This window comes from Protobothrops mucrosquamatus, unplaced genomic scaffold, assembly GCF_001527695.2.
Source record: "Protobothrops mucrosquamatus isolate PMUCROS unplaced genomic scaffold, P.Mucros_1.0 scaffold351, whole genome shotgun sequence".
Lineage (NCBI taxonomy): Eukaryota > Metazoa > Chordata > Lepidosauria > Squamata > Viperidae > Protobothrops > Protobothrops mucrosquamatus.
Window position 1 is genome coordinate 473,236 of NW_015386686.1, and position 18,609 is coordinate 491,844.

General features: G+C 37.6%; 1 protein-coding gene across 2 annotated transcripts in view; it reads left to right on the plus strand.

Moving 5' to 3' along the window:
- The first annotated feature begins 10,889 nt into the window (after positions 1-10,889).
- LOC107287105 (ubiquinol-cytochrome-c reductase complex assembly factor 1) overlaps positions 10,890-18,609 on the plus strand; it is a 31,288-nt gene continuing 23,568 nt past the window's right edge. Inside the window, exons 1-5 of one of the 2 annotated variants that reach the window (XM_015815573.1) lie at positions 10,890-10,942; positions 12,620-12,721; positions 13,392-13,493; positions 16,430-16,531; positions 18,515-18,587. In XM_015815573.1, the coding sequence (XP_015671059.1) occupies positions 10,919-10,942; positions 12,620-12,721; positions 13,392-13,493; positions 16,430-16,531; positions 18,515-18,587 (403 nt within the window). In that variant the 5' untranslated portion in view covers positions 10,890-10,918. Of the gene's footprint in view, positions 10,943-11,902; positions 11,922-12,619; positions 12,787-13,391; positions 13,494-16,429; positions 16,532-18,514; positions 18,588-18,609 lie in introns of those variants that run through there. The other variant, XM_015815572.1, reaches the window with a different exon arrangement.

Here is an 18,609-nt window from a genome sequence, read left to right on the forward strand (position 1 = left end):
TTGCACATGTACTGCATTGCTTTTTATGTAATTCCATACATTTACTTTTATAGCCCCTCCCAAATTTTACTTGCATTCCTGTTCTCTAAAGGGGCGGTCCTAGGGTTTGATGAGGGCGTGGCCAGGTTTGGGTGGGGGCGTGGCCAGGGGAGGGAGGTGAGTTCCACCACCTTTTCTCTGAGAAAAAAAGCCCTGATCCCAAGTATATCTTTGTAAACATTAAGATTTCAAATAAGTAGTATACTATGAGACAAATATGGGCTAATAATTTTTGTTGTATTTGGCTAAAATATGAGAACTGAGTTGAATGGGTAAACATGCAAGTGTGCCATTTAAAACAATGCATGGCCATTAGTGTTTGAATATGTGCCTAAACTCTATGTGTACTTTTGTATGGTTATGTCATTTCCTCTATAAAATATGATTGTTTATATAACAGCCATATGAAAGTTGCAGTAACCCAGTATGTAGGCTATTTGAAGCTGCTTTAAAGAAACATAAAAAGCCTTGACCCCCACATAATAAAAAGTATTTATAGTGATACTGTTTTATGACATCCTAACCAATCATGATAGAATTTTTGTTAGAAAAAAATAGTCTGTGGTTTTGGCATATCTTACTTTAAGAATTTTTACAGTTGCACAGTCAGTGGATTAAATTAAATTATTACTGATCTTCAAATATAGTTGATTTTTCAAACATTAATATTTTATTTAGTTGATGGATAGTTTGACATGGCCACAGAAATGGAGAATTTTAAAAGGTTTGGGCTACTGCAGTTATGGCTATGTATAGACTCTGACTTTCCCAATACTTCTAATAACCAAATATAAGTATCAAAAATTATTAAATTATAATAAATTTAAAACTGAATAAATTAAATATTTGGGTATTTAAAATATATCATTTATATTAGTAAACAATAATAAAATATTAATTAAAATAGATGTTATACTGATTAAATTGAATTTACATAGTTATTTAAAGAATTAATATTATAAAATAGAAACAGTTATTTCAAAAAATAAATAAATCATGGTGATTAAAATGTATTAAAACTGAAATAAGAAAAATCCTTATGTTATTAATATAAAATTAAACTAATCCTTTAACATCCAATTATATCTAGATCATATAAAAACCTGTTGCTCTGTTTTCTGATTTTTTTCAATAAAAGAACATTTCAAAAATCACTAAGAATCACATCTCTTGTATCTAATCTTCAATTCAATATTTCTTTTCCGCCTAGGTAGCATGATTCTTTGCTGAACCCCAGGCTCACTAAAGCCAGTCTTCTTCATTAATGTCAACTAGCCTATTTGAAGTACCATTTTATGCAATTGTACTTTATTTCCAGGTAAGTATACATACATTGCTATCTTTGGACAATACCTAGGAGGGAAATTTCCTACACTTTTCCTGTTCTAGCAGCTTCTGACTCACTACAGCCTTTGAAGAGAATTTAGGGCCTTCTTAAATTATGTGACATGTGAATATTGGAAAAGAAAAGTCACTTAACTGAGTCCTGAGAAATCCTATTCCTGCTTGAATTGTTTATAACTTGCTTACAGCATCAAAATCTGTTATCTTTTTCTCTGTGCTTTGACGTTCACCTTGACAGTTGCTTCACTATTTACTTTTCCATATAGTTCCATTAAATACTAGTAATATTTCTGGAGATTATACTGTATACGTGCACCTTTCTTCATTATCACAAATATTTTGAACTTGATTATTGTCAAAAAGAGTACAATGATTTTAGTTTTTAGTGTCCCAGTTAACAGAAGAAAAATCCTGGTTAAAATAAGCTCCCTTGTTCCAATAGTGAATTTAGTATGAGGCTCCTGCCTGTGTCACTTTCACAAATATGACTTCATGAACTGCTGGTAGAGTAACAAAGAAGGACATGTGCTTATATAAGAAGATCCCTGCTGAGTCAGGTCAAAGACCTAAGTTCAACATTCCAGATGTGTTCAGAAAACTTATAGGTAGGATTTTCTTTGTTGCTGAGAGGAAAGGATCTTGTGTTTCCAAACATTAATTATCCTACTGACATTACGGTATGTTGATTGCTATAGCTTATTACAGTTTAGATTAATACAGCTTTTATTTAAATAGCATTTGGGTTAATTTGTTAGACATAGCTGTATTTATTTATTTATAGGCAGACCAATTCCTAAATGATTCTGGCAATCTATAATATCTAAGTTAAGATTCTCAACTTTTTTAAATCAATGCCTGGACATTGTACCTCAGAGTGTGAGCAGGACTGGGACACCAGAGGTAAAGCCAGAATAAATAATAATTATTTCCCTTGTATTGTATAATTTTCATTTTCTGTCAAACTGAAAATTACAGTTGGCACCTATTTTAGAGATGCTCTTGAGACTCACACCCAAGACTTGAATAGGTCACATGCAACTTGGATCTCATATTCTGCTCCCCACCTAGACTATTCTATTCATGGAAATCCAAAAATTAAAATTATTGAAATTCTGTTAGATAACTAGATGATTTGAATAGCATTAAATAAAACTGAATATTGAGATCAAACTAAGTTTTATCATTGCTTTATAGATATTTCCTATTAAATAAATGAGCAATTCATCATATTGCTATGCATGCTTCATTCTAAATATGCAGTGCCTGAACTTTCTTCACTGAAATTTTGAACTACTTTATCTATAAATTTGGACATGTGTGATTAAATTTGATTAAAACATGCTATATATTTTAAGAATGTTGGTATCTTTGTTTTTTAAGCTTCTTCTGTCTGTTTCTCTGGTCAATGCAGCAGGGAATGATAAAACAAAAATGTATCTGGGCAGAGGTCACTACTGCATATTTTACTAAATTATTTGGAAAGAATCTGTCCTCAAATTTCCATCTCAGGAGTGGATGTATAAGGATGAAGAAAATATCACAGGAAGAAGTGGAAAAGTTTCTTTGACTTTCAGTCTAATGGTTCCTACTGCTCCTGTTGAATAGAACATTTATTTATTTTAGCTGATCATCTGTGGAGGCTCTGTTTGCTGCTACCTGCCCAGCATGATATTCTGGCTATTTCATCCCTCCCTGTCAATTTCTGAATATGTTTTGGCATGATGCCCAACTGGAAAGTTTGACGACTTCAGCAGACATTGTTACAGCAACAGGCATCAGAGTAATTCAGCTACTTAATCACACATTGCTTCTCATCTGAGTGCTGTTGAAAGGAGAAAACCTTTGCTGGTTGGGCTGGTTTTTCATTCCTGCCAGCTTTAGCTTTCCATTACCAATAAGAGGTTATACAGCGTACATCTCTGCACACTGTACACACTATATGTAAAGGAGGTGTTCAGACTTAATTTATTCCTTACCCTGGATAAAGATTATTGCAGCTGTGTGTTTTGGAAACCTATCAATGAAGGGAGTTCAGCTCATACAACAAGCTTTGAATAAGGTACTGTATTCTGTATTTCCAAGATCTGTTTTAATTGCACTTGCATATTAGCAGGAGAACACCAAAATCTGGAAAATGTTTCTTCTGCGATGATACTTCAGACTTAATTTTGTATTGTACACCATATGATCAAAACAAGTTATTTTAGATGGAATACAGGAGTTTGTCTGCCATTGAATAGACTTTCTATAGTCACTTATCTCCAGTTTTAAATAGTTGTGTTGCAGTCAGGTAACCCACTAAAGTGAGTGGGCCCAACAGTCTGTACTCAGGTTTTTAAGCATGCGTAAATATTAGAATTCCCCAGAACAAAATATGTAATAGAGTAGGCTCATTCATAAGGATTTGGATGAGATAATGAATAAGCTGGCATTCTTCTCCATTCAGTTGCAAAAAGCAATTGTGTTTTCTTCAGTACTGATGATTCTGGGAGTTGTAGCTCAAGCCGCTAGAAAGTGTTAAGTGTTTGCAATAGTGGTGAATATCTGTAGCTCGGGTATAGGATGAGGGTGAAGGTTCATTCTCTGAGCTTGTGGGTTGGTTTCCAAACGTTTTGTTACCAGGCTAGGTAACATCTTCAGCGCATGTCGGGGATGTCTGTGTCAGTGCTCTTTTGTTTATAAGGTCTTCAGGTGTGGGTGTGTCAAGTGAGGGTCTTGTGATGTGTCAGGTATGAGTCATCAGAGGCTTGTGATGGGGAGGTTACTTCAGGGCAGGGTCATTGGAAGGTGAATTGCTGGGGAGGGGAGAGGGGCTGTCAGTTTGTGAGCTGTTGTTATTCCTCCAGAATTCTCCAACACCTAGGAATAATGACAAACCTACAAACCCACAGCCACACTCTGCCAGGAATTATCCAGAACCAAAGACAAGACACAGTAGGCTGAAAAAAACAATGTAATCTATAAAATCAATTGTAATAAATGCAACCATTTCTATGTGGGACAAACATCACATCAATTAAAAACCAAGATCCACGAACACCGGCTAGCAGTCAAAACGCCACGATCCCAAATCCTTAATCACTACCCACCCCAAACCCAAACAACACCAGTTCAATTGGAACATTAAAATCATCGGCCACGCTACCACCGCCACACTCCTGAGCTCATTGAAGCCTAGCACTCCACAAGCAATTCTATCAACAGACACATTGATCTACAACCAGCCTATGAACCCCTCAGAATCCAAATCAACTGCACAGCCAACAGGAGACAGCACCAACCCACAATCCCTTCCCCCCCCAACAGTTCACTTTCCAATGACCTTGACCTGATGTAATTTCCCCATCACAAGACCCATCACCAGCCTCTGATGACTCACATCTGACCCACTGATAATTCACACCCTCCAATGACCCTGACCTGAAGTAACCTCCCCATCACAAGACCCATCACAAGCCTTTCTCTGATGACTCATACCTGACCCATCACAAGACCCTCACTTGACACACCCACAGCTGAAGCCCTTATAAAGAGAAGAGCACTGACAGAGACATCCCCTAAACGCCGTTGAAGATGTTACCTAGCCTGGTAACGAAGCTCAGAGAACAAACCTTCATCCTCACTGTTAAGTGTGTCCAGACCTGGACTAAATCACAAATCTCCAACCATTGTAAGTAGGCATGGAAGGTTTTATAATAAATCAGATTATTTATTTCCCCAATACTGTTGATTTGATCCAGAAGTATGTCTCAGAGACAGATCTCTACCATCACCTGATTCTGGAGATGTCGGGGACATTTTTTGCTAGACGGGAACCTTCTGGTCTGTCATTAAACTTGGTCACCTTAGGCTCTGCTGTTCCTGACTGCAAAGGTACCTTCTGTATACTGTTACATCAAACAAAAAGGTCAGTTTGTTTCCACAGTAATTTTAATAACTTGTTTTTTTTAAAAAAAAAACCAGAATGCAGAATGCAGTCTAGCTGCCACTTTTTCTTTTTTCTAGTATATTTTATTGATTTTTTAGAATAACAATCTTTAGTGCTTGGTAAACCACGTCTGGGTTGTCTGGGTTCATATATTTAACAACAGTGAATAGTAGTTAATTTCTATACTTTCATAATCAACATATTAACTAGAAATACTTTTCCTTGGTCCTCTCTTCTTCCAATAGATTCTCCTTTTACCAACATTAAGCAAATACTATCAATACTATTAATACTATCAATACATGCAAATTTAAATATAAACATTTTTCTAATATTTAACAATAACATCAGTATGTAATGTCTTTTCTAATCAGCTTATTTTACAGTTGCATTTGCAAAAAATCATCTTATGTAAATCATTCTAGATCAGTGGTTCTCAACCTGTGGGTCGGGACCCCATTTGGGGTTGATCGACCATTTCATGGGGGTCGCCAAGCAAGGCTGTCCGCCATTTTTTCCCCCTTTTCCGGCGGGTGCCTTACCTCCCTTGGGCTGGGCCAGCTGGTGGTCGGCCTGCTCCGTCTCTGCCGCTTGCCAGCTACACCTCGGCCGGCGCAGGGGGCGGAACCACGCATGCACGGCGCTCCCGGGCAGGGAAAGTCCTCGACTTACGACCGGTTGGGTAGTCCTCAACTTACGACCGGTTTAGTCCTTGACTTACGACCGGTTTAGTCCTTGACTTACGACCGGTTTAGTCCTTGACTTACGACCAGTTGGGGTCGCGGCATTAAAAAGGTTGAGAACCACTGTTCTAGATCCTGTTTTCAGAACTCTTATTTAAGCTTAATTTCCCCTCAATAGTCAAAACATTTCTTGTCAGTTATAGTTTTCTCAAAATTGATTACATTTAAATATCCAAAATATTTCATACGTTTAAATCATCCCAATATTTTTACATTTCCCATATCATAAAAAAGAAAAAAAAAAGAAAAAAAATACTATACTACTTATAAATCACATTTCTCTTACTGTAAAACCCCTTCATTTCCTTAATTTAACTATTCTTTTAACCATATTTAGACAAATGTTTGGTCATATAATATTCCATCTGGTATTTCAAGTCATCTCTCTTAAATCTAGTTCTCACCTATTCTTATTTAAGTTTAAGTTCCTTTCAGTATTCAGAACATTTCTTATCAGTTATAATTTTCTCCAGATTACAATTGAATATCCAAAGCATTTCATACATTTAAATCATCTCATTATTTTTACATTTCCCATATCATAAAGCAATATTATACTACTTATAATTCACATCTCTTACTATAGAACCCATTTGTGTCCAAAATTTAACTATTTTTTTAACCATATTCAAACAAGTGTTTAGTCATGTAGTACTCCATCTGATAAGTCAAATCATCTCTCGAGTCTAACTCTCGCCTTCTTCTCTTGCCTAGCAGCTTTCCAAGTCAGTGTTCAGCTTGCCATATAATTCTTCCTGTATTTGTACAGGTGTTGTTAAGAATGAGAAAGATAAATTGAGTAAGGTGCTTTTGAGGAGTTTCGCCCATTTATACTCATTAAGACGCTTCCACTTTTCTTCTCCCTCAATTTCTCTTTCCATTTTTTGTTTCCCAGACTCTAGTGGTTCTCCTGACAGCTCTATTGTCCATTTTGTCAAATCTTCTTTCTTGTCTTCAGGTTTGTTTTGATGTTTTGAAAAATGAAATGTCTTTTCTGTTTCCAATATTATAGCAAGATCTTGTAATTTTTTCTTTGTGTGTTAAGTTGTGGTTTTCCTCATTTGTACCCTCCATCTTTGAATCATTTTTCTCCAGTTTTTGTTCTATTATCTGATTTGTTTGTTCATTCTTTGTCACCATTTTCTGAGAATTTTTTAATTATGAGCTTAGATCAAAAATGTGTTCATTTATATAATCAAAGTTATTTTTAATCTCTTTATGATTTGAAGCCATTGTCATTTGAATTAGTTGCAACATAGCGCACATTTCCTCCTGGAAAATATTTGTTTTATCTTGAAGTATTTCTCCTGCATATCTCTGATGTTCCAGACTGGGGATTTTAGAAAAGAATATTGCATGTGGTTTCTTACCACTTTTAATTGTATATGCAACCTCCATTTTCATCAAACCAACCAGTCTTAAATTCCAAACACTATAGTCTGATATATCTCTTATCTTTATAAACAATCCAAATGTTCAGTCATTTAAAAACCATCCAGTAATTTCCCCCCTAGGAGAACAACCAAAAGGTCAAAGTTTTTCTTTCTCTGCAGACTATTCTTAAACTTAAATATCACAGCTCAGCAAGTATTTATAATCTAATGTCAGCAGTTTTCATAAACAATTCTGCAATAGATAGCCCAGTGTGTTTTCTTTCTTCTATTGCTAGCTGTTCTCTGTTTGGCTAAGAGACCTTGAGGATTAAAGGGATAAAAGTACTCTGTTTCTGGGCGTTTTACCAAGATGGCTATAATTCTATACTCTGTTCCACCACTAGATGTCAGTGTGTTTATTTTCCAGCTTTTAAAATGAAACGATTATTATTATTATTTTCTTGTAATTCCGTCAATATTCTTTGAAGTAGAAAACAATTTCCATAATTTTCAGTTTTTATCCAAATTATAGCTTTACATTAGTCTATTTCAATGTATTTCTGTCCCCCATAAAAATTAAATCGCCGCTTCAGTCTATGCAAAGGTGGGGTTATAGACCCCTTCTCACTTTCGTAGGATTTTTTGCTTCTTGAGGAAGCAAAAAGGAAATCAGTTTCAAAATAGAGAAGATCAATATTCTCACCCAGCTCCAACACGCTGTTCAGTTGTTCTTAGATGGTGCTTTTGGACTTTGGATGCCAGTAGCTTGGGCTAGTCACCAGAGTGCAGCTAGCCTTTCTCCTGTTGGGTTGGAGGGCTTCCCCGGGATCAAACAGATCAACCATCATTCCATGATCATCGGGGTGCCCCTCCTTCTTTGCTGCCTCTCTGGGGCGACATTAGACTCATTTAGGGTCCCCAGGCAGGGCGAAACCAGCTGTGGGGTGCAGAGCTCCGCAATTCCTCGGCCGCATTGCTACGATGTGAAACCGGAAGTCTAGCTGCCACTTTTTCTATTGGTTCAATTTTCCAAGTACAAATGGACCTCAGTTAATTATCCTAACTGGAACTGGCAATTCTAAGTAAAACATTATGTGACCACCCCACTTAGTGACAGTAGTTTCAACAGTCTCAATTGCATTCATTAAGCAAATCACCTACAGTTGTTAAGAAAGACATAATGTGACCATGTCTTGCTGCCTCCTACTGGCTTCCCCATTGACTTTGTTTATTTGAAGCCAGGTGGGATAGTCATAATTGGTGATCATATGAACACAAAACTTTGTGATTATCATAAATATGCAATAATTGTCAAGTACCCAAATCACAATCATGTGACCCATAAGGGGGCTGCATAAGTATGAGAGTCGATTACAAGACACTTTTTCCAGTGGGATTGTGGGATACAGCTGCCCCTTATATAAAATTCACTATGACACAACTAACCACATTTAAGCAAAATACAATACAAATACAATCTATGTGCTCACTGAAAAAATGAAAATAATTATCTATCTTTTGGTTTTATATCTGGAAGGTATCAATATTAATATTGCACTGCAAGTTCTAACCCACCTGGGCATGCACACACCACTGTAATACATGAGAAAAACACTCTAGTGACAACACTGTGACAATACAGTATGGAACCAGCCTGAACTCCGTTTATGTTCTCCCAAACATGGAAATTGCAAAACTGATTCATAAAAATGGGAAAGATCACATCTGCTCAAAATAAACTACTTGATTTAGAAGGAAGACACATGACAGTATGATAAATATGGATTCATTTTCTGTTTTGTACCACAGCTTGAGATATACATCTCACTAAGTTACCTGGTGTTGGGTTAGCATGTGAACTCAGTCATTATGGCTTGTAAATCATAGTTTATGACAGCATAGTATGTGAAACTAATTATATTCCACAAATCATGGTTAAAATCCACAAATTAGTATGAGAAGGAAACCTGGCTTCCTTTCAACTCATTAATGGACACAATACTACAGGGACATTCTTTTGAAAGTAAGCCTCATTAAATGAAAATTTATTCTTAACTAAGAATATGCAGAGATTATTTCCAACCTGACATCTTCTACCTGTGCTGGAATATAACTCCCACAAATTCTAGCCCATAATTCTAGGCTTGGGCTCAGGAAGTTCCTGCAACACGAAAAATAACATGTGATGCAGCCTTTTTTCTATAGGTAATCCTTGACCTGGACCACAATTGAACCCAAAATTTCTGTTGCTAAGCGAGATGAGTTTTTCCTCATTTTGTGAACTTTCTTGCAGCAGTTAAGTGAATCACTGTTATTAGGTTAATAACGTGGTTGCTAAGTGAATCTGGCTTCCCCATTGACTTTGTCAGAAGGTCGCAAAAGATGATCACCTGACCCCAGGGCACTGCAACCATCATAAATATGAGTCAGTTGCCAAGCATCAGAATTTTGATCACGACCATAGAGATGTTGCAATGGTTGTGTGAAAAAACAGTCATGTCACTTTTTTCAGTGCTGCTGTAACTTCAAATGGTCATTAAACAGTTGTGTACATTGGATGTTTAGAATATTTACATCAGCAGCAGGTGTACCTATTCTAGCAATCTTCTAAGTAGATCTTAACTCCATTTAGAATTTTCCCACTTTTTCTTCACTGCATTTATCCCTTGACCTTTTGTAGCAGCCTCAGATTGAAGTGAAGATGAAAGAACAAAACCTCAAGTACTCATCACAATGTTCTCAAGGCCACCAAACTAGGATCAGGTTAAACCAGGGGTAGTCAACCTTGGCTCTTTTATGACTCGTGGACTTCAACTCCCAGAATTCCTGAGCCAGCTAAGCTGGCTCAGGAATTCTAGGAATTGAAGTCCACGAGTCATAAAAGAGCCAAGGTTGACTACCCCTGGGTTAAACAATGACCCATCTAAGAGGCACCAGGGCTTTCTTCACTGCATCCAGGGCAGACTTATTTGATTCATTATTAGGCTCGTAACCAAAACAAGTATTCTGCACATTCTTTCAGGAATCCTCTTCTGCTCCTGGCGGCTTCAAGCCAGAACAGCACATGGCACAAGGCACTTTAGAAAAACCCCCTTCCCGTTTTTTCTCCCCACCCCCCACCCCCGCGGCTCTCTCTTCCAGTTTCCCCACGATCGCGAGCGGCGGCACGATTTACACCCGCAGGCATCGGCAAGCTTATCTAGGGCGCTTGGGACAGGAAACCACGTCCACGGAGAAATACAAGGAGCGCTACAACTATCTTCCTCGTCCGGATGGCCTCCAGGTGGCTGAGGAGAGCGCGGCGGTTGTTAACTCAGCTCCCCTCGGGGCTCGGGCGGAGGAAGCCGTTCTAGAGGAGTCTCCGTGGAAACGCGGTTCGATCGCGCCATTGTCTAGGTAGGACCACCAGAACGCGCCTTCTCGCTTTGCCCGGCGGAGAAACGGAAGAGCTTGGACGTTCCACGGAAACGGAAGCGCGTCCCGCGAGGGAGATGGCGGCGCTGGTGAAAGTCGTGGTGAGTCGGGTGCATGACCTGTTTGCGAGAGGCTCTTTCGTAAAACTAGCCGGGGCGCTGCTCCTGAGGAACGGATGGTCCGATGTTCTGGGGCTTCCCTGGGGGCGGGGTTGCTTCCTGGGGTGCTCTGTTTGCCTTTGTTGCTCGGTCGAGAGCGAGAACCTGATGTATGAATGGCAAGCCCACACCGTAGGATCGTTTTCATGGTGGGAAAGCTGCGAGTCGGAGCAAAGAAGGGGGCTGCTTGTCTAAGTATGATCCCCGGAGTTCTCAGAACTGTGTGTGTGGGGGGGTCCCCGTGGGAGTCCTGTGACTATGAAATAACCTTTGCGGAGGAGGAAAAGTAGGATGAGGAGGAGTTCATAACCTTCACGAGGTTTAGTTGGTAGGCTAAAGAGATCCATCCCCACACACTTTCTCAAGGCAAGAACTTTTGAGCTGAACATTAATTGTCATAAAAATTAACGCACTTAATTCTGTACCTCTATCATGCTGATGAGCATTGATCATTTTTGTTTGGAAATCTCAATGGAGATTTTTTATTCGTTTGACACTCTTATTACTTTTCATATCCCGTGTGTTCCTGTAACCACTTTTGTGTTGATTCTCCCATTTGCCTGTTAGTTGCTCAATAGTGCCTGCATATATAACAGAATAACAGAGTTGGAAGGGACACTGGAGGTTATCTAGTCTAACCCCCTGCTCAGGCAGGAAACCCTATACCATTTCAGACAAATGGCTGTCCAGTCTCTTCTTAAAAACTTCCAGTGATGGAGTATTCATCTTCCACCTGTGCTGGAATATAATTCCCACAAGTTCTAGCCCATAATTCTAGGCTTGGGCTCAGGAAGTTCCTGCAACACAAAAAATAACATGTGAAGGCAAGGTGTTCCACTGATTGACTGTTCTAACTGTCAGGAAATTTCTCCTTAGTTCTAGGTTGCTTGGACCTTCTTATAGCAACTATAATCATTAAAAGGTTAGAAGAAATATGAACATTAATCTTTATCTTTTGCAAGGCAGATATATTACAGTATATGTAGTATAAATATCTATTAGTGAGTGAGATGTGCCATGACACAGTCTAAAGGCAAAGAACAATTTTATTAAAATAAATCACTTAGATCCAGTTATAATTGCCTCAGTTAATATCTGTTGTATCCAAATGCTTCTCTATACTTTTCTTAATACTGCAGTTAATGGAAGTAAGTCTTTTCATATTCAGTAGTGTGACTGTTTATCTTTTCACTGCAATTATAACTTGTTGTTAATTGTGAAGTCGTGTCTGACCCATCGCGACCCCATGGACAACGTTCCTCCAGGTCTTCCTGTCCTCTACCATCTTCTGGAGTCCATTTAAGTTCACGCCTACTGCTTCAGTGACTCCATCCAGCCACCTCATTCTTTGTCGTCCCCTTCTTCTATTAATATTAATAAAAATATTAACCATACACTGAAAAGTTATTAGAATACAAATTTGACTAATAATTTGTCACTTTGAATTGTAATTAAATATCTTGAAAATTCATATGGTTGAAGTATGCTCAGGAAATTCAGAATCTTCAAAAGACTAGTACATTTATATTTTATACTAAGCCGTATGCTATGTTTTGAATTTAAATCCTGTTCCAAATGAATGACCATTGATATACATTCTTTTTTATTTTCTTTTTCTAGATACACTGTACTAGAGAACCTCATTGGATTTCATTATGCAATGGATTGATACCAACATTAGCTCAACAGCAGTGGGGCAGGTTGCTTCATGCTTCTCTCCAGGTAGGAGTCCAACCATAATGGGGCAGAATTCTCCATGGAAATTGCTGGATAACATATTTTTACAGGTACAGCTGCAAGAATGAGAACTATATTGGGCGGGAATTTTGTGGGAATGTTGAAAGAAGTATTTTCTGTACCTTTAATCTGTTGAATAATTTGAACCTGACGTGACTTACTCTATTTGCCTTTATCATTCCTGAAGACCAGTTTTATCTGCTATGCTTTGCAGAACATTGTTCTTTATTATAAACTAAACAACTGAACCATGTGACAGTATTGCATAAAACTAAAAAAGTATGTGTTACGGTGGTTAGGAAAGGATATAGGATATTAATAGGAATTAAGATGAAATGTAGGAGTTAGAGAGGCTTCGATTAAAAAATGAGAATTATAGTCAATTGGAGGTGGAGATAATATAGTTTTGGATAACAAGGTAAAAGATAATGTTTCTGTGAGCCTACTGAGAGGTTTCTTTCTTTTTCAATATATATTTCTAGTAATGGCTCACTTGTATAGATTTTAAGGCATCATAGACCTTCCTGATGTCAACTTTTATTGGTTGACTCCAGTATGTAACTTTCAGGCTTATGTTATCTCTTAAGCTAACAATTTTTCTCTTCTGCATTATTTTTTGCATACTTATGCCCTTTTCTTTTTGTTGTTTTATCAGAGACACAACAATGGCCAGTTTCAGTTAACCAAAGTTTGCTGTGATTTAATACAAAGTATCAGGACCATAAAACAACCAAACAGAACATTTCATGGCACAAAGGTCAGGACAAAGCAAAGTTTTCTATTACAATTATGCTGTTCGAATATACTGGGCTACAGTTGTGGTCTTATTGGATCTGGAGATTTCTGGATTTGTGTAGAAGTGTGCCTAAATAATAGAGGCTACCTTTATAGCAGCATAATTTTCAAGGGGGTTTCCCCTATTTGTTGGATCTTCATAAGAAAACTGTAAGGGCTGTTCATGCAATATTTCTGATTCTGGTTGAGCAATGTTTGCTCATTCTAGACACAGAGGCATCTATGGACTTCCATAACGGTGAAAAGCAGCAATATAGACAGAGTCAGGGTTGGAATGTGTTTGAATATTCATAGCTTGGGTTGGTAGTTGGGCTGTTGGTTTGATCACCAAGCTTGGCGATTTGTTTGCAAATGTTTCGTCTCCATTGTTGTAAACCAAATGAAATCAAGGAGAGCAAGAGAAGCCTGGTTCTCCAACAAGTCAATAAACAGGCACATTGACATCAACCCAATCTACCAACTGCTGAGAACAAAAGAACTACTGCAACCGCAATCCTGAAGGCAGCATTTAAAAATGAACAAACAGGCACCCCACCACACAGCAACAAAAATCACAGCCCTCCACAAGAAATCGGACCAGCCAGCCAACCAAACAACCCGAAACCAGACCATGACTCAGAGGCAACCGAACGAACAAACACCATTTGCATCACACAGACTATACTTAGATACCAAGGAGTATGGCCCAGCAACAACAACCAGCCAATCAAACAGTCCGAAACCAGACCATGACTCAGCAACATCTGGGCAAACAACACCCACACCAATTTACATCACACAAAAAGGTATTTAAAGGCCAGTGCTCTGACAGACAAGCACAGTTCAAAGTATACTGAAGATGTTCTCTTCCCCCCTCCCCCCGAATGGAGACAAAAAGTTTGCAACCAAATTGCCAAGCTCGGAGATCAAACCAACAGCCCAGAGTCAGGGATTTCCAGGGGCATCTGCAGAAGGGTAGTGAGTGATGCAAATAGTGTTGTGACACAAGCCCTGCTGCTTGTTACGATGTCACGCATATTCCCAAAAGGGACAGAGTTTCATTATTCAAAAAAAAAAAGACTCTCTTTTGATCGTTTTGATGAAAGCAGCAAGAGTCTATGGGCAGAACTGCAGGTCTTCATGTGTTATTTATTATGATTAATTAAAATGATGACTGTATAAGGCAGTGGTTCTCAACCTGTGGGTCGGGACCCCATTTGGGGTCGATCGACCATTTCATGGGGGTCGCCAAGCAAGGCTGTCTGCCATTTTTTTTGTCCGCCATTTTTTTTCCCCTTTTCCGGCGGGTGCCTTACCTCCCTTGGGCTGGGCCAGCTGGTGGTCGGCCTGCTCCGTCTCTGCCGCTTGCCAGCTACGCCTCGACCGGCGCAGGGGGCGGAACCACGCATGCGCGGCGCTCCCGGGCAGGGAAAGTCCTCGACTTACGACCGCTTGGGTAGTCCTCGACTTACGACCGGTTTAGTCCTCGACTTACGACCGGTTGGGGTCGCAGCATTAAAAAGGTTGAGAACCACTGGTATAAGGCATTGTATTCAGAGGTAGGCCTCCTGAGAAGTCTCCCCATGCAAAGCTACAGTGGACCAGGCAATAGATGTTTTTGGTTTTGTGGCTCCATGCTTCAGAAGTCTCTTTCCCTTTGGAGGGTTATGCAACAGCCTTCCAGCCAGCCCTTTCTTAAAGTAGTCAAATCGGCTTTATTTTTCCATTAAACTTAAATGTTTTGTGGCTTCCACTTGAGGAGGTTCTTTTTTACTCAATGGTACTTGATTTTTTAAAAATCTGTTTAATACCATTCCGAGTCTCTAGATTGGGGTAATCTACAAAACCCAGGAAGAAAATATAAGTTCTCTACCTTTCCATCAATAATAGCAGAACTGCTATTGGAAATGTGGAGTTTTATAAGCCACATGCTTTTCAATAAATTCTTTCATTAATATAGTGACAAACTAGGATCTAGATAACTTTGATAATCCGGAAGTATTTAGAAATGCTTCTTGTGAAGTTATAAACAAACAGTGTCTCCTTTATTTAATGTGAAATTTTAAATGATACTGGTAGTCTTTAACTTACAACCATTTATTTAATGACCGTTTGAAGTTACAATGACATTGAAAAAAGTGACTTATGACTGTTTTTCACACTCTTCACCATTGCAGCATCCCTGTGGTCATGTGATCAAAATTCAGATGCTTGGCAACTGGTTCATATGTATGATGGTTGCAGTGTCCTGGGGTCATGTGATCTACTTTTGCCAACTTCTGACAAGTAAAGTCAATGAGGAAGCTAGATTCACTTAACAACTGTGGGAAGAAAGATCGTAAAATGGGGCAAAATTCACTTAAATGTTTCACTTAGCAACATACATTTTGGGCTCAATTATGATCATAAGTCGAGTACTATCTGTATGTAGTTTTTGGTGGAGAAGAGAAATATGGCAAACATTTTTTATCCATTTTAGTACATTGCTTCTATATTGAGGTATAGACATGGCCAAAAGTATTGGTACCCCTCCCTTTTTTTCCAAAGAATATCAATTACAAGAATATGATAAGTCATACATCAAAAGCAAAATGTCTGCTCTGTGTAGTGTGGAATAAAGAATGATGGGTACCATTTGTGCCAGTTTCAACTTATTTCTTAGCTAATTGGGATTTGGCTTGTGCAGTGAAGAGATATAAATGAAATCTAACAGAGACGGTACCTCTCTAGGATCTACATTAATTGGATTCAACATATAGATGGAAAGTATCTTTTTGCTTCATTTTTGCAAAAATAGTCATTGGAAAAAAATGGGAAAAAATGCTATCAATTCAGAACTGCCATTTAGAACTGAATATAGTTTAACTGAAAATTTATGAATCCGAATGTGAGTTTTACAACTTTTTGTTTTTATTATAGATTTTTAGAAGTTCTGCTCAGCCATCTGAAGAGAAAGTAGGCACTTTCACAAAGATAATAGAAGCAATGGGATTTACAGGGCCACTAAAATATAGAAAATGGGTAAATATTTTTCTTCTTAAGTTTGATCCTCTTCTTCATAAACTTGTTACTTATATTTGGTCTAAATTTTTCTGGAATACCAAATTCCTAGTCCAGAGAAGTGATGACTGTATTTTATAAAATAATCCTATTATAGGACTGCAGCTATTATACTTGAAGATCAAAATGCTGATTTTGGCTGAATATTTTCTGCATGTCTAATAGTGACACAACACCCTATGGATTGAGTTAATGTTTTTATTCTTTTCTATCCCTTGAGTGGTCCTTGAGTGCCTTTTAATTATGTTAATGATAGTGTAGAATACATTATAAATGTGATACGATTGTTTTGAATTTGAAATGGGCTGTTTCAACTTTAAGTTCTGAAACTGAAGCAGATGCTCAGAAGAGTATAAAACATGATTGTTCGGTGCTTGGAATGATTATGGTGCAGTTGGAATACATGTCATAGTAGTACATTGCATCTCTCTTTTGTTGTAACCCAGCAACTTATTATATAAGGAAATTTATTTTTAAAAGTAAAGACTCCAAGTAAAATAAAGGACATTCTAATTTTTTTAAAAAAAAAAATCAAATGCTCAACCAACTCTCTAAAAAGCATTGAAAAGAAGTGATGTTTTTATTACTAAGATCTATTCAATTGTTTATTTATTAAAGGAGTGTTAAAAAGAGAATTAATGAGTAGAGTTAAACTCAAATACAATGGTAATGTATTGCCACAGTTTTCCCCAGAAATAGTTGGAATGCATTTTTAGGTACCATCATCCATATTTTTTATCTAAAAGTTGTTTTTTAAATTTCTGTGTACCTGTGTCTTGATGCTGCATAATAAAATTTCCAATTTACCCAGTAATATCTGTAATCACAGATTACAGATGCATGAGCAATAAGGTACTTTTATATGATCATCTCATCAAAGTTTACTTTAAGATATTGTTTTAGGAAAGGCTAACATACCTTATTGTTTCTTGAGAAGATTACAACATTTTTAAGTACCTGACAGGATGTTTCAGATAAAGCCAAGAATGTTTACTACCATTGAATCATAGAGCTGGAAGGGACCTAGGAGATTAGCAAGTCCAATATATGCCCACTGCAGGCAGGATTCACTACACAGTCCCTGATTGATCTAGCCTTGGGGTACAGGATAGAGCAGGTAGTCAACCTTGGCTCTTTTATGACTCGTGGACTTCAACTCCCAGAATTCCTGAGCCAGCATGGCTAGCTCAGGAATTCTGGGAGTTGAAGTCCACGAGTCATAAAAGAGCCAAGGTTGACTACCCCTGGGATAGAAAATAATGCTCTGAAGTTACAGGAAAGCACATTCCAATTAAATAACAGGATAAAATTCTTATGAAAAGAATATTTCAGTTTGGATTCTTGTACTGAGGTTAAGGTGGCCCTTTAGCCCATTTATAACTAAATGACCCTTCTACTTTTGTGATAATGGTATCAATGAAGAATTGGCATGTTTGAAATAGAAAAAAATATAAGCTTGAATGAATGAATTCTAAATACAATTACGCAAATGCATTATGAATTTGCTTGCCTGGTCTGTTGGCATGGGATTGATAATGCTTTATAACCCAATGTTAATTATTAAAAATTCTCCTAAATTCAGTTTAGACTGTGAAGCTAAATATCTCAGAGATTAAATAGATTTGAAAGCATATATTAGTGGAAATGAAGTATTGCTAATTAAGTTTTTCTAAACTGAATATTGTTAAATGAAACTATGTAACTAATTTAATATGTTGTGATGCAATAATCCTTTTAATTTGGTTTTTATTTTGCATTCTGCCCTTTCGCTGTTTGTGAGATGGGCAGCTTTATAAATTGGTTTAATAAATAATTCACATTTAGCTAATAATAAATGATATAGAAATGTGAATATCTCAAAATATAGAGGAACATTTGTGTATTTTTGCAGAAATTTCTTTAGTGAAAAATAGAAATAATATAATAATTGTTTTTTCTCTTCAGAAAATTAGAATAGCAGCACTACGCATGTATACATGTTGCGTGGATAAAATAGACTATGAAGAATTCTTTAACAGTAAGTTCTTCATCCTTCTCTC